Source organism: Sinohyriopsis cumingii, chromosome 3 (genome assembly GCF_028554795.1).
Source record: "Sinohyriopsis cumingii isolate HCF-2022 chromosome 3, ASM2855479v2, whole genome shotgun sequence".
NCBI lineage: Eukaryota > Metazoa > Mollusca > Bivalvia > Unionida > Unionidae > Sinohyriopsis > Sinohyriopsis cumingii.
Genome location: NC_142963.1, coordinates 86,585,557 through 86,603,604, shown reverse-complemented (window position 1 = coordinate 86,603,604; position 18,048 = coordinate 86,585,557). Strand labels below are relative to the sequence as shown.

Below are 18,048 nucleotides of genomic sequence, written 5' to 3'. Positions count from 1 at the left end.
TCATCCCATGAGATGGTATTGGTCACATAACTGATCAGAACCATGGTTACATTGATAAGATCAGTTTGGGAGCAAACTTTTAAAGAAGAAAATGCCAAATAAACAGTATAATTTATGATTTTCAGCACAAAAATGTTGCAGTTATCATTCTTTTGCCATTTGTGAGCAATATATTTTTGCAGATTGGGATGCTCCTTTGCAGAGGCAAAGTGTTGCAGGCCATTTCCCAAATTTTGCACGTTTAACTGGACAGCGAGTTTTAGTACAATGGTGGATGCAAACCGCTGAATTTAATCCCAGAGGGGATGGGCTTGAATGAGTGAAATACTCAGATAGTGTTGTAACCGAAAGGAAAACATCACGTATGATTTTGGCACATCTTCCACTACAGTTTTGATGGGGTAACGAGCATGTTTGCCATCTGCAACTGCATCTTTAGGTGTATGCCTAGGAAGGTACATATTGGGCAGCTCAGACAGTTTCATATGAGAACAAAATGGGTGATTGCATTCCTACCTTGCAGAAATTATCATGTGCCATCTGGCTGTGGTACACAATATCTGGTTAAATGTTTTTCATTTGCTGCAAAGACTGAATTGGAATGCAGCTTGATTGTCTAAAAACATAAATGAGGATTCTGACTGAAGTTAAGTTCTACTGTCTTTAATGCTACAATTAAACTGTGTGGACATCTAGATGTGGATTTATTTGCTCTGCGGCTAAATCACCAAGTTCCACATAATTTTTTATACAGACCTGACCTGATAGCAATAGTTTTTAATGTGTTTTTTTTAAAATTCTTTTGGGATCACTGCTTCAGAAAATGGTCCAAAACAAAGCAGAATACTGTGGCCAAAAGCTTCCTGCATGCTGTAGTCAGTCTTTGTTTTATGCTGCCCCACCCACAAGAGATTCTGCACTTAGTACACAACCCACAATGACAACACCTCTTCACTTATCTGGATTATCACCTTTTGAGGATTATCAAACAGGGCTGCCTTTATTATTATCAATTCATGGAGCACATCATCTAAACGTGGATTTTAATTTCGAATAAAAAACGTTAATCCAGTTGACACACCCGTGACTTTCATTATAGAGTTTTTAACTGAATTAGTAGATATAGGAAGTACACTGTTACAGATTTTGTTGGTATTCATCCTCATTCACATGCCCAGATTTGTTCTAGATGAGATTTTCTTTGCTCAAGGAAATTGCTTTATTTCTTCTGTGTTGAAGATAACATTCTAATGTCTTCCAAGTTTAAGTTAGACATGAAAATGCTAATATGTTTTCAAAGAATTCATGCAGAACAAAACAAAGAGCCTGGTGGTTAAAGTGAGTTAAATGGAGCCACTATTAAATAGGTCATTCGGCAGTTTAGGCTCACTGACAGCCAACAAGTATTCGTTTTTGAAAGTATTTTTGTTTTCTTGTCATTGATGAGAATTACATATAGATATATCATAATTACATCTCTGTCTGTAATCTGCATACTGGAAATACAACCAGTATGCCAACATACATGAAGACCATCAAGTGTATTGATATGTACCATATACATAGCACAGGTGTACCGTTTCAGCCCTAATAATGATTACTAATATAACGGACCTGCCAACTCTTACAATTTTGCCTAAGTCTTACGAAAATTACCCTTAAAATATGGACTTACGACATAAAAGCCAAAACTACGGAAAAATTATCATAGCTGAAAAATCAGAAAGTTTATTCATCCATGTTTGATTTGGATCTAGGTTTCTTATTAAAAGTAGTGAAATTGGTCAGGGAACCAGACTAACTTTACAGTATTACATTAGACACTTTAATCTTTAAGACGAAAGGGAAAATAAGCCTCTTGAAAAGTGTTAATAATCAACACAGGAAAAATGAAAAGGAATATTCAGATTCTTGTGAATAAAAGCTGTAAGGGATAGTTATGTTTATTGGACATCATGTGCCAATTTGAGTATTACTTGTGGTGAGAAATATGATTACCGGCATGTGAAATGGAAAAAGACTTTCCAGGAATTACGTCAGGTTGAGAGATAGCAACAAGCCAATGAGCTGCATAGGGTTTGGAACTAAAATTTGTGCACTGTACTAGTGGTAAATAAAATCTATGCGTACTTTACAAACTTTTCAGTTGAACATGTTTAGCATTGCTGCTCATTCCAAATATCAAATTTTAGTTACATTTTCCAGCTGTACAATAGCAGTTTTTGATATTTTGTTACACCGTACTGAAAACTGGTCAAACTTATGGAAAAAATCAACTGCCTTACGGAGACAGACTCGTCGGGATTGCCAGGTCTAATATAAGTGGTAGAAAGCATACCGGTAATCTGAGCATAGGAAGAGTAATCTGTATACAGGTATTAAAAAATATAGAAATTTCAGATTATTTGGTATCATTGTAGAGCTACATCTATCATCCTTTCTATAATACCTCCTGCCATGTAAACTCATCACCAAGGGTTAATGTGTTAAATAGGTCGTGCAAGAAAGGAGAGAAGAGTCATCCCTTGTATTATTATATTGTGCTAGTAAGACCAGTAAATTGTAAGCAACAACATGAGCCCCTTTGAGGATGAATAAATGTGCACATGACACAAGCCTCAAACTGTAATCATTATTCTGTGTCTTGATCAGAAGATGGAGAAAAAAATTGAATTGGTGCCTGGTTGTCCATTTTATTACCTGGGTTATTATTAACAGGCGAGTACCCAGGTACCCATTGGTATCTTTACTTATGAACAATAGGGTCCAAAAACATGCACTGCGCTGTAAGCGATGGTGCAAGTTATCTAGGGATTTAAAAAGTAGTTATAAAGGGAATGCCATCCCTTCTTGATATTGAGAAAACCCATTGTGGGAGTAGCAGTGCCAGAATTGCTGCCAGGGTGTGCAATTGCACAAATCATGCAAAATTTGTACACATTCATGCACTTGGAGACAGTTGTTCACAAGAACTCCCCCAAATCAGTTTAGTCTTGCATGTGAAAATGTACTCTGTGCAGTATGCTAGTTTTATTTAACCATTCACCCTTCAAGTGTTTGTCACAGTTTATGTAAAGTCAGTAGTTATCATAGCACTTGATAGCCAAATCATCTTTTTTCAGGTTGGCAGTTGTTTACACATCTGGGTAATTCATCTTGACATGAAAAGTTGTTAAACTATACTTGATTGGCACATTACATTAGGCCCAGGAACAATTTGTAGTTCAAAACCAGACATGAAGAAAATTTTACAAAATGCATGTTTAAAGTAAGGCTACCTAGAAGACCCCAAATGGCTGAATCCCAGCCTCGTTCTTTGTCAAATACAAAAATTTTGTTCAGCAAATACTGACTATTGATAGTGATGATGACAGTGATTTTGAAAGTTATGAAGGATATCTGAATATTGGAGCTGGGAAAGTGTTAATGGAGATACCACTGAGTGATTTTGAGCCCAAAAATAGGTGTTTACCGTAATATGTTTTTACATGCTGGATGGACTAAAATAGATGACATGATGGTATTTTGAAATTAAATGTAGTAAATGATGGTATTTTGAAATTAAATGTAGTAAAGGCAGAATACCAAGGCCAATTAAAATGCAGACAATTTAAAAGTCAGGTGCAATTTTCATTTCTTTGCTCAAACAATTTAGCTTTGTGGGATCTTGTGGTACAAAACTATAAAGCCTTGTACAGGTAAACCGCTCCGGTGGCCTAGTGGTTAGAATGTCTGCCTTGGATGCGGGGGGTCGTGGGTTTGATCCCCAGCCAAGTCATACCAAAGACTTACAAAAATGGTACTAACAGCAACCTCGCTTGGCGCTCAGCATTAAGAGGTAAGTGTTAGGACTGGTCGGCCTTGTGTCAGGATAATGTGACTGGGTGGAACATCATACTACATGACTGCAACATGATGCCCCAGTGCTAGACATCACTATAAACTGCCACACTGCTGCCATCTTAGCAATATGACCGAACATTGTTATAGCTACGTTAAAAATCCAAATCATACACACTCATGAAGTTAAAACTGAATAATTAAGAATCAGAAAATGAAATTAAGAAGTATGGTATTTATTTGATCAAAATACCTCTCTCTCTCTCTCTCTCTCTCTCTCTCTGAAAACTGATGGACTTAAAACCCTATTACAGCATTATGGAACATATGAAAAATCTGGTTGTTTTCTCCTCCCCTCCTTTTTTCCACTATTTTCCCCTTATTTAGGTTGCCAGGCAGAGCTCTTCTTTTAGATAAAATTCTGGCAGCATTTCTGCAGTGCTTTAAATGACTAAATAGTTGTTTTATAAACAAGTTGGGAATAATTGTCAGTAAAGATCCTTGTCATATGAAATTGTTTGCATTTTTTAAAAATATATTTAAATTACCTGTATTTTCAAGATATTCAACCTCAGAAAAATCATTAACAGCATTTTTCATAAGGTTTCAACTATCATCACAGGTACACAAAAACACTGTATTATCACTGAATTTTGTTGTTGCTGATTCATAACAAAACAAAATTCCTGTTTTTCAAAAACTAAGGAAATTATTTTGTGAACCAAACATAAACATCAAAACTAGATTTTTTTTCTCTTCCTTTTTTTGTGAATATTGATGTTTGATTTCATTGCAAATAACAGTGAAACTTCTCATGGAGCAAATCTCTGAGTGCCATTTCAGGACCTTTAAGATCACTATAAACTTTGGAACTTGCTTTGCTGTAATGAACCATATCTGTGCAACAAAGTTTTTTATTAGCAAGTACTCATTTAGACTGCTCCAGTGGCCTAATGGTTAGAGCATCTGCCTCAGATGTGGGAGGTTGCATGTTCAAACCCTAGCCAAGTCATATCATAGACTTACAAAAATGGTACTAGCAGCTGCCTCTCTAGGTGCTCAGCATTAAGAGGTTAGTGTTAGGACTGGTCGGCCTGGTGTCAAGATAATGTGACTGGGTGGGACATGATGCTACATGTCTGCTGCATGATGCCTCAGTGCATGACATCACTATAAACTGCCACTCTGCAGACATCATATCAATGTGACTGAAAAATTGTTAATGCTGTGTTAGAAATCCAAAACACACACACACACACCAAGTACTCATTTCACTTGGTTGCTTTGCTATCTTTAATAATGTTTGTGAATGAGTAGGCTAATTTAATGTAGTTTAATTTTATTACATAATATTTAGAACAGTGACCACTCGTTCTTATTAAGATAGGATTTGCATGCTTTTAAACTTTTCTTTTATTCTACCCCCTTTGTTTTGTTATGATAATACAAAGCATGTCTGCTTTTAATTGATTGTAACAATACAAGAATACTTCCACAAGTTGGAGATTGGCACTTAATTAGGTTCACACGGAAATGATCAAGAACATATCTGTGCTGGTTGACATTTTTCACATTTGAATACCTTAGAGGGCATATCACATTTATAATGACTACACTGAAATTGAATTAAAAGATAGAAGTAAAACATGAATTTCATGTGGCAAAACTTATTAAAATGGTATTTATTTATTAAAATGTTAAATTTAACAAAATATTTAATGTCTTGTTAAAAATTGGTAATTTCATGATATTTATTCAAATTTGTGGGTATAAATTGCCATTATCGATAAAACAAGCAATATATCAGGGTTTCCTTTATCAGTTTTGATTGTAATTTTCTCCACATTCAACCAAGACATTTTGTGGTATTTTTTTGTAAAAAAAAAATGGAATCCATGCCTGACTGCAGATTATAAGTGGGTTCCTGAGTTATTGAGGGAGTAATATTCCTTGACCAAAGTTCATTGAGGGCTTGCACTTACTCATTGAAGACTGTTATTGATTTTCGAATCAAAAGATCAAAGGTCGAGGAGGTTGTTATTGTGACTATAAGAAATATTGGACCTGTTTGTCAACAAATTCCATCATCAGCCATGTCATACTTCTTCATGCCTGCATATATATGACATATTAAATACAGGGCAGGCATACTTATGTACCTTTCATTCTTGTTACAATATACATGTACGAATAATTAGTAATTACTTGCAAATCAAAATAGAATGTTATTTCAAACAAACAACAAAAACAAAATATTTCTTTCACAATTTCATGGTACTGTTTTGCATTTCTTAGGGACATCTCAAACCTTGATTTGCGTGAGGAAGACCTGGGCACCCTTCCCACAGGCTGGGAAGCCAGGTACACAGGGAATGGGAGGGTGTATTTTGTAGATCACAACAACAGAACAACACAATTTACTGACCCTCGGCTATCAGCCAACATCAACCTGATCCAGCAGAAATTGTAAGTTATAATTTCTTCTATGTCAGAAGTGCTATTAATGTTACAAGGAGATGATTAATCACAGCCGTAGAAGTCAAGCAAGAATATTGCTCATGGTCATTTCAGAAAGCTTGAGAAATTATCGTAAGAAAATATAAGAGATTATGCCATACCTTTTCCAACCTATATGTAATTATTACCATATTTTAATGTGTATAATACACTTTTTAAAACTAAATTTTTATTTTTGAGGAGGAGATGCCATTTTATAATAATAAAAAACTTTGAAGAAAAATATTTTTTAAAGGTTGATCAGATTAAATGATGAAGGCACTTGAGCTAGATTTACTTTTTGTGAAATATTGAATCCATTGAAAATTGTATTGTACTAAATTGTTTCCATTACTAACCTTATTAAAGAATTAAATAATACTTACAGACCTCAGTAGTCTTGTTCTTGGATTGTTTGTGCTAATAAACTCATTTCATTTCACATCTCAGTGTAGCATTTTGTTCAGTGATTCAACTGGAAATACATGTACATAAGAACTGGTATCTTGTTCTAAAGCTGTGCCAAGTACCCCATTGGTCATGACTGGATACTGTGTACTGACAGGAAAGACCAGACAAACACTGGTTGATCAGTGCACTATTAAATGACATGTATTAAGTGATCATCAATGCACGGCTTAAATGACATGTATTAAGTGATGATCACTGCACTATTTAAGTGACATGTATTAAATGATGATCACTGCTATTTTAATGTTGTATATTAAATGATGATCATTGCACTATTTAAGTGACATGTATTAAGTGATCATCATTGCACTAAGTGTATTAAAAGATGATCACTGCGCTATTTAAATGTTGTGTATTAAATGATGATCACTGCACTATTTTAGTGACATGTATTAAATGATGATCACTGCTATTTTAATGTTGTATATTAAATGATGATCATTGCACTATTTAAGTGACATGTATTAAGTGATCATCATTGCACTAAGTGTATTAAAAGATGATCACTGCGCTATTTAAATGTTGTGTATTAAATGATGATCACTGCACTATTTTAGTGACATGTATTAAATGATGATCAATGCACCATTTAAATGTTGTGTATTAAGTAATCAACAGTGCACTGTTTAAGTGACATGTATTAAATGATGATCACTGCGCTATTTAAATGTTGTGTATTAAATGATGATCACTGTGCTATTTTTAAATGTTGTGTATTAAATGATGATCACTGCACTATTTAAGTGTCATGTATTAAATGATGATCAGTGCACTATTTAAATGTTGTGTATTAAGTGATGATCACTGCACTATTTAAGTGACATGTATTAAATGATGATCACTGCACTTTCCAAAATGGCCAACTATTGTCACGGTATTAAAATGGAACAAAATTATAATGATTTTAAAATGTATTATATCACATGCATATTATATGGCAGAACAATTTTTCCCCTCATTCTGGGTCAAAAATCTGGTGTGCTTTATACATCAGTGCATGTTATACAAACCAGTATGTGGTACTTTTGAATTTGATAAATGTCATTTTTCATTACAGTTTAGTGAACCTATGATTAATCTTTCCATGGGATATTCATGTAGCAGTCCACTTCAGTATAAAAGTTAGAAGCATAAATCATCTGTAACTTCGGTTTTTAGCTCTACTGTTTTACAAAATCAAAAAGTCAAAGTTATGGTCATTATGACTGAGAGATAAATAGTGGTTGCCAGTAATGCTTTAGATGGAGCCAATAATGTCCAGTATAATAGCCCTCATGAAAGTCTTGTTATTACTACTCATTCTGAATAGATGGTCATATCTACATGTGGTTTTCACCAAAACACTTCTTATGTCTGGCTAGGCCCAAAAGAAAATACATGTAGTATGAATCTCACATACAATATAGCCACCACAATCTTGAGAGAATTGAGTCCATTACTGACAGGTACCTTGGAACATGTTAGCTCAGATATGTAAGGAAATATTTTTGTTACTAAATTTGGTATGTTGAAGTTTCGGAAATGGTTTCAATATATAGCAGTTAAGAAGAAAAAAGAAATGGTCTTTTGTTGGATTCATGTAAATTCTTTAAAGCCAGTAGAGCATCAGCCCTTTTTTTTGTTCCTCAACCTTCCAATAGAACATATTAATTTAAATAAAAAAGAAATAGCAATAATTAATGCTTAAATTTACTCATAGATTTTAATTGAACACATTTATTTCACAGGAAAAGTAGTAGTGATAAAGAGAATGACACTCCAGTACCGAAGTATAAACGTGATTTAGTCCACAAAATGAAGACTTTGAAACAGGATTTGCAGGCAATACAACCTCAGGGAGGTCACTGTAGGATGGAGGTGTCCAGGGAGGAAATATTTGAGGTAAGTAATCTGCATTTACTTTGAAGAATCTCTTTTTTACATATATTCATGGCAAAGTCATGAGATTGGATTTCATGCAGAGGATGAGGAAGTTAATGATGCAAGAAATAAGATAGGGCATACATATTAAATATATTTGGATTTATTCCACAAGTTGGTTAGTATTTCCTCCCCTTTTATGTAACCTGAAGTATCCTACTGCTAGATGGTATATGATTAGGGTTTACATTTTTTTCATTTGGTTCATTTTAATTTATCATGGGTGGCCTGGGTAGCTGAGAGGTCTAAGTTTGTGTTCCTCGGCTCGACCAATATGTATGTCAGAAAGCTTACAAGTAGTTTCCCATGGGATGGTATTTCCCAGGATATTTTAGTTTTTTTCCACCACCAGATATATACTGGCCATCATGTATAGGCTATAATGTGTTGAAAAATTGTGTTAAACACCACAAAGCTAAACTAATGATATATCTTGGCTCAGAATTTCCATTGATATGTTTTTATTTATGACTTGTGGTTTGAGGAAGCACAATTTATTTTTTCAAGATGCTCATCTGAATGGACGATTATCATTTTAAGCAGATTCTGTACCATTTGCAGCATAGGATGAGTAAAATTGATGCAGGACAAGTAGAAGTTTATAGTCACCATCCCTGCAGGATAAGTAGTCAAGTGACACTTTGCCAAGTCCTTAAGTCACCATCCCTGCAGGTTAAGTAGTCAAGTGACACTTTGCCAAGTCCTATAGTCACCATCCCTGCAGGATAAGTAGTCAAGTGACACTTTGCCAAGTCCTATAGTCGCCATCCCTGCAGGATAAGTAGTCAAGTGACACTTTGCCAAGTCCTGTATTTGAAGCAAATATAATTATGTAAAACAGATATAAATTTTTACTTGAACAGTGTCAGACATTTCAGGATATGGTAGAGAAGATAATGGAACATTTATTAGTGCAGTAATTACGAACTTAGAATAAGTTCAGGTTAAACATGTACATGTTTTATTACTGCATTGAAACCTCTTAAAAGTTAAGACCTCACGTGATCAAAATCTACTTTACACTGAATGTTGCTGCTGGTACTGAATTTTTCCTTCATTAATTCGATCAAACTTAAACTCCATCAGTCAAAACTGCAAGAAAGTTTCAGCCCCAATTGTAAATTTCACACTAAATTGAAGATAACTGAAACTTAATGTGACCAGCCATTAGTCTTTATAATACCTAAAGCCAGGCAGAATCAGTAAAAGCCAACAGAAAATATCATAACTAGAAACTGCAGTGACCCAGTCTGCCATCAAAGAATGCACAAGCAAATCTGGGTCTATGCTGGGGTTTTTTATGAATTATCTCACATTCTGTGTAATGGCGGATTTGGGTCACTGTTGTATGAAGCTGGACCCAACTTACAAGCATGTACATATGGTAGATGTGTATTGAAATTTTAATTATCACATATAAATTTTGATGACTGACAGGCAATTGATGTATTAGCAAAACAAATATTTACATGTTTGTAAGAGTTCATACATGTTCACATCTCATTATTAGGTGAAAATAGGGAACCTCGTTAAACTGAAAACCATTAGTTAAAATAGATACACACTACTGATGTCAGGGAACACAAGAGTTTTTTGTGCTCCTTGCTTCAGGCAGTTGTATTGGCTAGAAATTTTGATTATGATGATACTTTCTTTCTTCAGGACTCCTACAGACAAGTTATGAAAATGAGAGCCAAGGACCTGAGGAAGAGACTAATGGTGAAGTTCAAGGGAGAGGAGGGACTGGACTATGGGGGTGTGGCCAGGTGAGAATTATAGAAATCGTTAGGAAAGAAAGTTTGGACTGGGATAGGGGGTGGGTGTAGAATTAATATGTAAAATGAGGTCTTGCACATGATACTTCTGTGTGGTGGTTTGGCTGAATGTTATTGTGTACAAAAGGCCAAACATTGATATAGTAAAGCCTTGAGACAACAAAAAATGTGGAGGATATTTATTAAAAGAAGAAATAATTAATTCTGGACTGTGCAAGAGATATATGGTGGGTGGCTGAGGAGAAAAATATAGCTTAACACATGTACTCTAGGACCGAGTTTTTTTAAATTTATATTAAGTCCGTTGTGAGATTTTAATTTTTAGATTAAAATACAAAAATGGTTGTTTTATTTGCAAAAGTCATTTATTTATGGTACACTTCTTTTTACTATTTTGTCTTTGTTTCATTTATTGAATTATTGATGTAAAGTTAAGAGGTCAGTGCATACATGGATGTAATTCCTCCTCTAAAACCCTTAGTGTTCCATAGCTGATGACAGTTATTTGTAAACACTCCTCTGATTGTGAAAGCACCTCTTACATGCACTTAGCTGTATGTAAATATCTAGGTCAAGGTCTGGATCATTTTAGGTCATGAAATTATGTAAAAGGTAGATATTTTTGGATGTTTTTGGCATGTAACGGTATTTCTGCATACCCATGTGCATTATGCCAAGTTGTTCAGAACTGAGAACACAGGTGCTTTCCATAAAAAAGGGCGAGGATGTTCCATAAATAAGACTATTCATTGCTCATTCAGCTATGCAGCAGCATCTGCCAGGATGTGGAATGCCTGTTATACTGCAGCTGTAATATTAGTCAAATTGGTAAAAGCTGGAAACAGTATGTTAGGTTTTATTTTTATGCTAGTCCATGAATTTGTGGATTTTACATTATAAATAATTTTGTCAATTTTCTGGAGTGAATTTTCACATTTTCTTTTCCACTCAGAAACTTACTTTCAGCAGACATTGATAACATTATGAACAAAGAATTTCATCAGCTATGTTGTCATTAACTTGGTGCAGTGATAGCATGTTAAGCTTTCAAGAACCATGTTCAAATCTCACCAGCAACTTAATCTTAGATTTTTTCTTTTTTCCCCCCAAGTATGTGATTTCTGAACTTGAATTAGGAAAGAGAATTATGATACCACTCATATTTTCTGTTTGAATATACACAAAACGCAACAGAACATGAACAGACAGTACATGGGTGACATTACTGTGTGAGATACCATAAGAAATCTGCTACTTCAGTTTGTGATACACTTCCGCTAGCGTTAAATGGAAATAAAAATTTGCTTGTTCTGAGTGAATAATGGATATATTTAATCTCATGGTAAAAATCTCTAGTACTGGATTTTGGACACGGTGAAATATATCTGCTGTTTACTCTATACAGTTATTCTTTAGTGTTAAACTTGTTATATACTTTGAATTCACTATTTTTATAGAGGTTTCAAGGATCTCATGATTGCTGCAAATCATGAATTGAAAGATGTGATAATCATTGATATTGTGAAAACAATAAGACCTCTTTTGCCAGGCCACATTAAATTAAATATCTGTCAGAAAACCATGAAATAAATGTATTACATTGTCCTTCAGTTGCTGTCAAGAATATTCATATTTTAGAAGTTAACTTGAAGTAGAACCATGCAGCCGGTATTGAACTGAACTGCTTTTAAACTCTAATACATACATACTATTAAGATTTATGACCAGATTTTGTTTTTGTATTTTGAAGTGCTCTGTAGTTGCAGACCTTTTAAAGCAGTTTGTGTTTGTTATGTTTCAGAGAATGGCTGTACCTATTATCTCATGAAATGTTGAATCCCTACTACGGCCTTTTCCAGTATGCCAGGGATGATATCTACACACTTCAGATCAACCCTGACTCGGGAGTCAATCCTGTAAGTCTTGAGGAAAACTACTAGTGTCTCACAAATCAAAGTGAGACATGTCAGATGATGTAGAATGGTAGCCATTAAACTGTTTACATTATTATCTCGTTGAATGAGACATTGTGTTGATTTTCTGACAGTAGTGAGGACAATGTTGTTATCAAAGTTACTGTTGTTATCAAAGTTAACATTGTTTCAAAGTTTTTAAAGTCTTATATCTTATATATCATTTGCTACATTCACCTGTAACTGTGATAATGGTACAGTATACATGAAGTTTATACTTTGACACGTTGAGTTTTCTCTCTTGTCAGAATAAGAAATGTACATAATCATCATTTACTTTGGATTTACTTTGGGATAATGGTACAGTATGCCTAAAGTTTATACAGCAATATGCTAGAATTTCCTCTCGCGTATGAAGAAATCTACATGATTATCTTGAAATATGGAATAATGGGATGGTATGCCTGAAGTTTATACGTCAGTATGTTAGAATTTCCTCTCCTGCCTGCGTATGAAGAAATCTACATGATTATCTTGAAATATGGAATAATGGCATGGTATGCCTGAAGTTATAGTGGTAAGCTTTGAATTTCCTCTCTTGCCTGCATATAAAGAAGAAATCTACATGATTATCTTGAAATATGGAATAATGATACAGTGCCTAAAGTTTATACAGCAATATGCTAGAATTTCCTCTCTTGCCTGCATATAAAGAAGAAATCTACATGATTATCTTGAAATATGGAATAATGGGATGGTATGCCTGAAGTTTATACAGTGGTAAGCTTTGAATTTCCTCTCTTGCCTGCATATAAAGAAGAAATCTACAATGGATAAATGGGATGGTATTCCTCAAGTTTATACAGCAATATGCTAGAATTTCGTCTCTTGCTTGCATATGAAGAAATCTACATGATTATCTTGAAATATGGAATAATGGGATGGTATGCCTGAAGTTTATACATCAGTATGTTAGAATTTCCTCTCTTGCCTGCGTATGAAGAAATCTACATGATTATCTTGAAATGTGGAATAATGGGATGGTATGCCTGAAGTTTATACATCAGTATGTTAGAATTTCCTCTCTTGCCTGCGTATGAAGAAATCTACATGATTATCTTGAAATGTGGAATAATGGGATGGTATGCCTGAAGTTTATACATCAGTATGTTAGAATTTCCTCTCTTGCCTGCGTATGAAGAAATCTACATGATTATCTTGAAATGTGGAATAATGGGATGGTATGCCCGAAGTTTATACAGTAATATGCTAGAATTTCCTCTCCTGCCTGCGTATGAAGAAATCTACATTATCTTGAATTATGGAATAATGATACAGTGCCTAAAGTTTATACAGCAATATGTTAGAATTTCCTCTCTTGCCTGCGTATGAAGAAATCTACATTATCTTGAAATATGGAATAATGGGATGGTATGCCTAAAGTTTATACAGTGGTAAGCTTTGCATTTCCTCTCTTGCCTGCATATAAAGAAGAAATCTACATTATCTTCAAGCTGTTCAAATTGAAGACCCCATGTTCTTTATAGAGTCCATGTCAAACTTGGGTCAGAAGCAGATATGTAAATGCTGACAGTTCTAACTGGTCATTGTTGGAAAAATTGTTACAAACCCTAAATAGCTTGAGATTCTTGAGTTTGATTAGTAATTAATTTTATGATACAGTTGTAAACAGTTTTTTTAATTGCATGGGCATATTTTGTCATGGCATATGGAGAGGTATACAGGGTGATGTATTAGAACTTTTGAACACTACATGTATAGATTGAAGGGTTACAGTCATCACAAGACAATGAGATATCAAATGTAGATTTTTGTCACACCTATGCTGGCAAATGGTTAAGCTTAGGTATAAATTTTCTGAAGTGGTGGCAGTCTTGATATTTAGATTCATTTATAGAGATTTTAAGTTAGATAAAGTGGCCTCTACATAGTAGCATAAAACAAAGTTGTTGTGACACCACTTTGTGTGGAACTTTTAATCCGATTTCTCTGTGGCCTTCTCATTACCTTTTGAAGTAGTGGGCTTCAACTGAAAAGTGCATGGCTGGGTAAATGCAACATTGTAATAAAACTGTTATATAATATATGGCTACAGTGTTACATTTTCTAAAGACTGTTTTTAAAGCCAACAGGAGTCATCTATTGAGAACACTATATCGGATAGCGTTCAGGCATTTTCAGTTGTTTGAGTTTTCAGTTGTTAGACATGAAATTTTAAATTTCCTGGTCTGTCTGTCACAAAACACGACTCACCATCTTGAACAATAGATGTTACTAGAAATTTAGAAATCCTAATGAAAATATATGATTGCAGTCTTTTGATTGCATCTGAATATTGTAAGTGTGCATTTGGAGTTGAGTCAAGTTTATTTGACAGAGGAATTGGATGATGGGAATTTTTTATTTTAGCGCAATAACCTGAAATGACATAAAAATAGGTTTGCAGATCATTTATGCTTGTTGGAAACTACTGCTGCTGAATAGTTTGATAAGATATTCAGGACACAAAAAGATGAGAAAGTTATGAAACTATATTTCAGGAGCACTTGTCATATTTCCATTTTGTGGGGAGGATCATAGGTATAGCCATATTCCATGGCCACTACCTGGATGGTGGCTTTACCATGCCGTTCTACAAGCAGATACTTGGCAAGCCAGTGACACTAGATGACCTAGAGACTGTGGACCCAGAACTCCACCGCAGCCTAAACTGGATGCTGTAAGTTTTTACACATATTATTAAATAAAGAAAGTTTTCAGTTCCAAAGTATAGGAAGATGACCAATCATTAAAATCAGATCTCCACTGTTCTGGGTGAAAAATCTGACAGTGACCGCTTAGGGCTCATGTTCTGGTGACCTTTGAGTTAGCCAGTGGAAATGCAGCTTACAGAAATTTTAAATTGATTCAAATCATTCAGCACACACTGATGCACTTCAGCTATGCTAATCATTCTTTTAGATGCAAAGATATAAGACTTATCTGATTGGCTGATAAAATTAGCAATTATGGTAATAACATAGGTCACCAGAACATGACCAGTAAGCAGTCACTGTCAGATCTTCACATAGGACTGGAGATCTGAATTTAATCAGATTGGGAAGATCGCACTATAATGTGTTGTTATAACAGAATTTGGATATAAAATAGTCATGGTTTGGCTTCTGAATTTTTCATGTTCACTAGTTTCTTCTGACAGATACCTGAATTAGGACCAAGTTTTATTGCCACATTATACAAGTATTATTTGTTAATCTGTTGAAATAGATTATTGAAGACATAAGATTTCTTTGATGATTATACAGTAAAACCTGTCATGAGCGACCTCTGCTATGAGCGACCACCTGTCATTTCCGACCACAATTGTAATGCACGGATCGATTTTACTATATAAACGCTCTGTTATGAACGACCACCTGCTGAACGCGACCAGTGACCGCGATTTCTTGGCAAAATATGCATTTTGACACTGCTATGAATGACCGCATCGCCAAAAAATCAAAACAGATTGACACCACTGACCTTAACTTAATCCTTTGTAAACACTAGAGCTCGGGATAAATGTAGTATGCAAACAAAGTGCACATTAAATAACACTATAGCTGAACAACCATATATCGGGATAAACACCTCTAACCATCATTTGATCCTTTGTAACAAAGATTGCGTAAATAGCAAAGATTGCTCTAATAAAGTATTTAAAAATAATTTGTCTTGCTACAGTACCAGTTTTGTAAAATTTACAACTCCAGCGTACGGTGTCATTTATAAACTGCAGTAAACCAGACTAAAGTACATGTCACTAACCGCCATTGTAGTGCCGAAGTCATGTGAATAGCCAGTAAGAGTAACATCAAAGGGAGTAATGATGGATATACGCAGTCAATTTAGAGGTTTGTATTTTTTCTTTATCTTTATGAAAACTCACAAAACGCCGGTAGTCCTTATGTCCAAGTGAGAAATCGTTTGAAAGGGCTTCAGTGTTGGTTTGAGTATGTCGTTTGCTTTCCAGTTAATCCATAATGCCTGGAGGGTGAATGAGCTCATTGTCTTTAATACTAGTAAGTGAGAATCATTTCCGGATTTTTTTAAAATTTTTTATTTCTTTTGTTAGTGTTTCACCAAGCCACAATCTGTTTACGTGGGTGCAGATGGTCGGAACATTTGTTTATCGAGCTATAACGCTGTTGATTTAAAATAATGTATTGTTTCTTGATGAGTTAATTATGTCTTTTGGTTTCATTCATTGGTACATAATATATATTTATTCCACAATTCCCCAAAACCTGATCAAAACCAATAGTCTTTATAACGTCAACACTAATAACAACGGCAGAATCTCCGCTTAAAAAAAAAAAATTTTAACACTGGAAGAAAGGATTAATGTCATTGAAAGAAATGAAAAAGGCGAGACCACTCGCAAAATAGCAGTCAGCTTAAGCGTCGGTAAAACGCAAGTTCAAAATGTAATCAAAGACAAGAAGTCCATTAGAAAATAATGGCAGAAAGGTGCACAAGCACAGAGGAAATATGCCACGGCATGACAGACAGTTTACGGAGATCTGAACGAGCGAGTATGGGAGTGGTTTTGTGTTGCAAGGAGTAAAAACATATCAGTAAGTGGAAAGTTGATTCCGGAAAAGGCAATAATTGAGATACATGTTCAGACCAAATAGCTGAGTAAAACATGTCAACAAAGAAGTATAATGGATTTCTTTTAAAAAAACAAGTGAATAAGTGTATAAAATAAGATATATACATCATATCTAACTGTTCAATTTTTGTACATATTAATGTGATGTTGAAATATAAATTTTATTCTCGTTGTTTGATAGATGTATATCTTTATTATATAAAGATATTTTGAGAGGAATGCATGCAATATTTAACAAGATTCATGAATAAAGGATATGATACATGTACAGTGAGTATGGGTATTATTTATTTTTCAACAATGCTAACTATTGACCCTGAAAACCAGTCCATTTTCACACACCTCTTATGAGAGACCACCTGGCTTGAGAGATCGCTTTTGGTTGGCAGAAGGGGCGGTCTCTCATAACAGGTTTTACTGTATGTGTTAAAAGCTTCTAGTTGTTAATATTCATTGCCAGTGGAACATAGCTGGGCTTGTGTTTGCTTGTAAGCTTGCCATGTTTTCAAAATCTGGATGTTCATTGCAAATCTGTCAATACGATGTCGCTGGACATTGTTGCTGGCTTGTCACCAGTTCTAAAAATCAGCTGACAGTTGCTAATTGATTTTACATTAAACCAACAACAACAAAGCTAACAATTCTTTGTTTGCTTGTGTGCATTGTATACAGTTGTTGTTAAGTTACAGATATTAATTTTCTTTCATTCTTGCAGTGGATATGACAATTTCAGCTTACAGGTACTGTCATTCGACACTGAATTGGGAACAGAACAATTTAAGTTGTGGGGATAGAGGGGATCACTGCTGTAGTCAAAGATACTAGTTCTTGCATGTTTTATTACACTTGCTGTGAGTATTTGTACATGTTGACGGAAGGATGGATACATACATACAGACATAGGTCATCACAGGCAAGTTCAGTGACGAGTTGTCAAAGCAAAGAGACAACATTTGAG

The 18,048-nt window shown here is 34.7% G+C and overlaps 1 protein-coding gene across 1 annotated transcript in view; it reads left to right on the top strand.

Annotated features, from left to right (window-relative positions):
- The window catches only part of LOC149803244 (E3 ubiquitin-protein ligase SMURF2-like), a 149,254-nt gene that overhangs the window by 116,116 nt on the left and 15,090 nt on the right, over positions 1–18,048 (top strand). Inside the window, exons 9-13 of the mRNA XM_089952892.1 lie at positions 6,136–6,306; positions 8,535–8,688; positions 10,390–10,493; positions 12,304–12,418; positions 14,977–15,155. Of these exons, the coding sequence (XP_089809018.1) occupies positions 6,136–6,306; positions 8,535–8,688; positions 10,390–10,493; positions 12,304–12,418; positions 14,977–15,155 (723 nt within the window). The remainder of the gene's footprint in view (positions 1–6,135; positions 6,307–8,534; positions 8,689–10,389; positions 10,494–12,303; positions 12,419–14,976; positions 15,156–18,048) is intronic.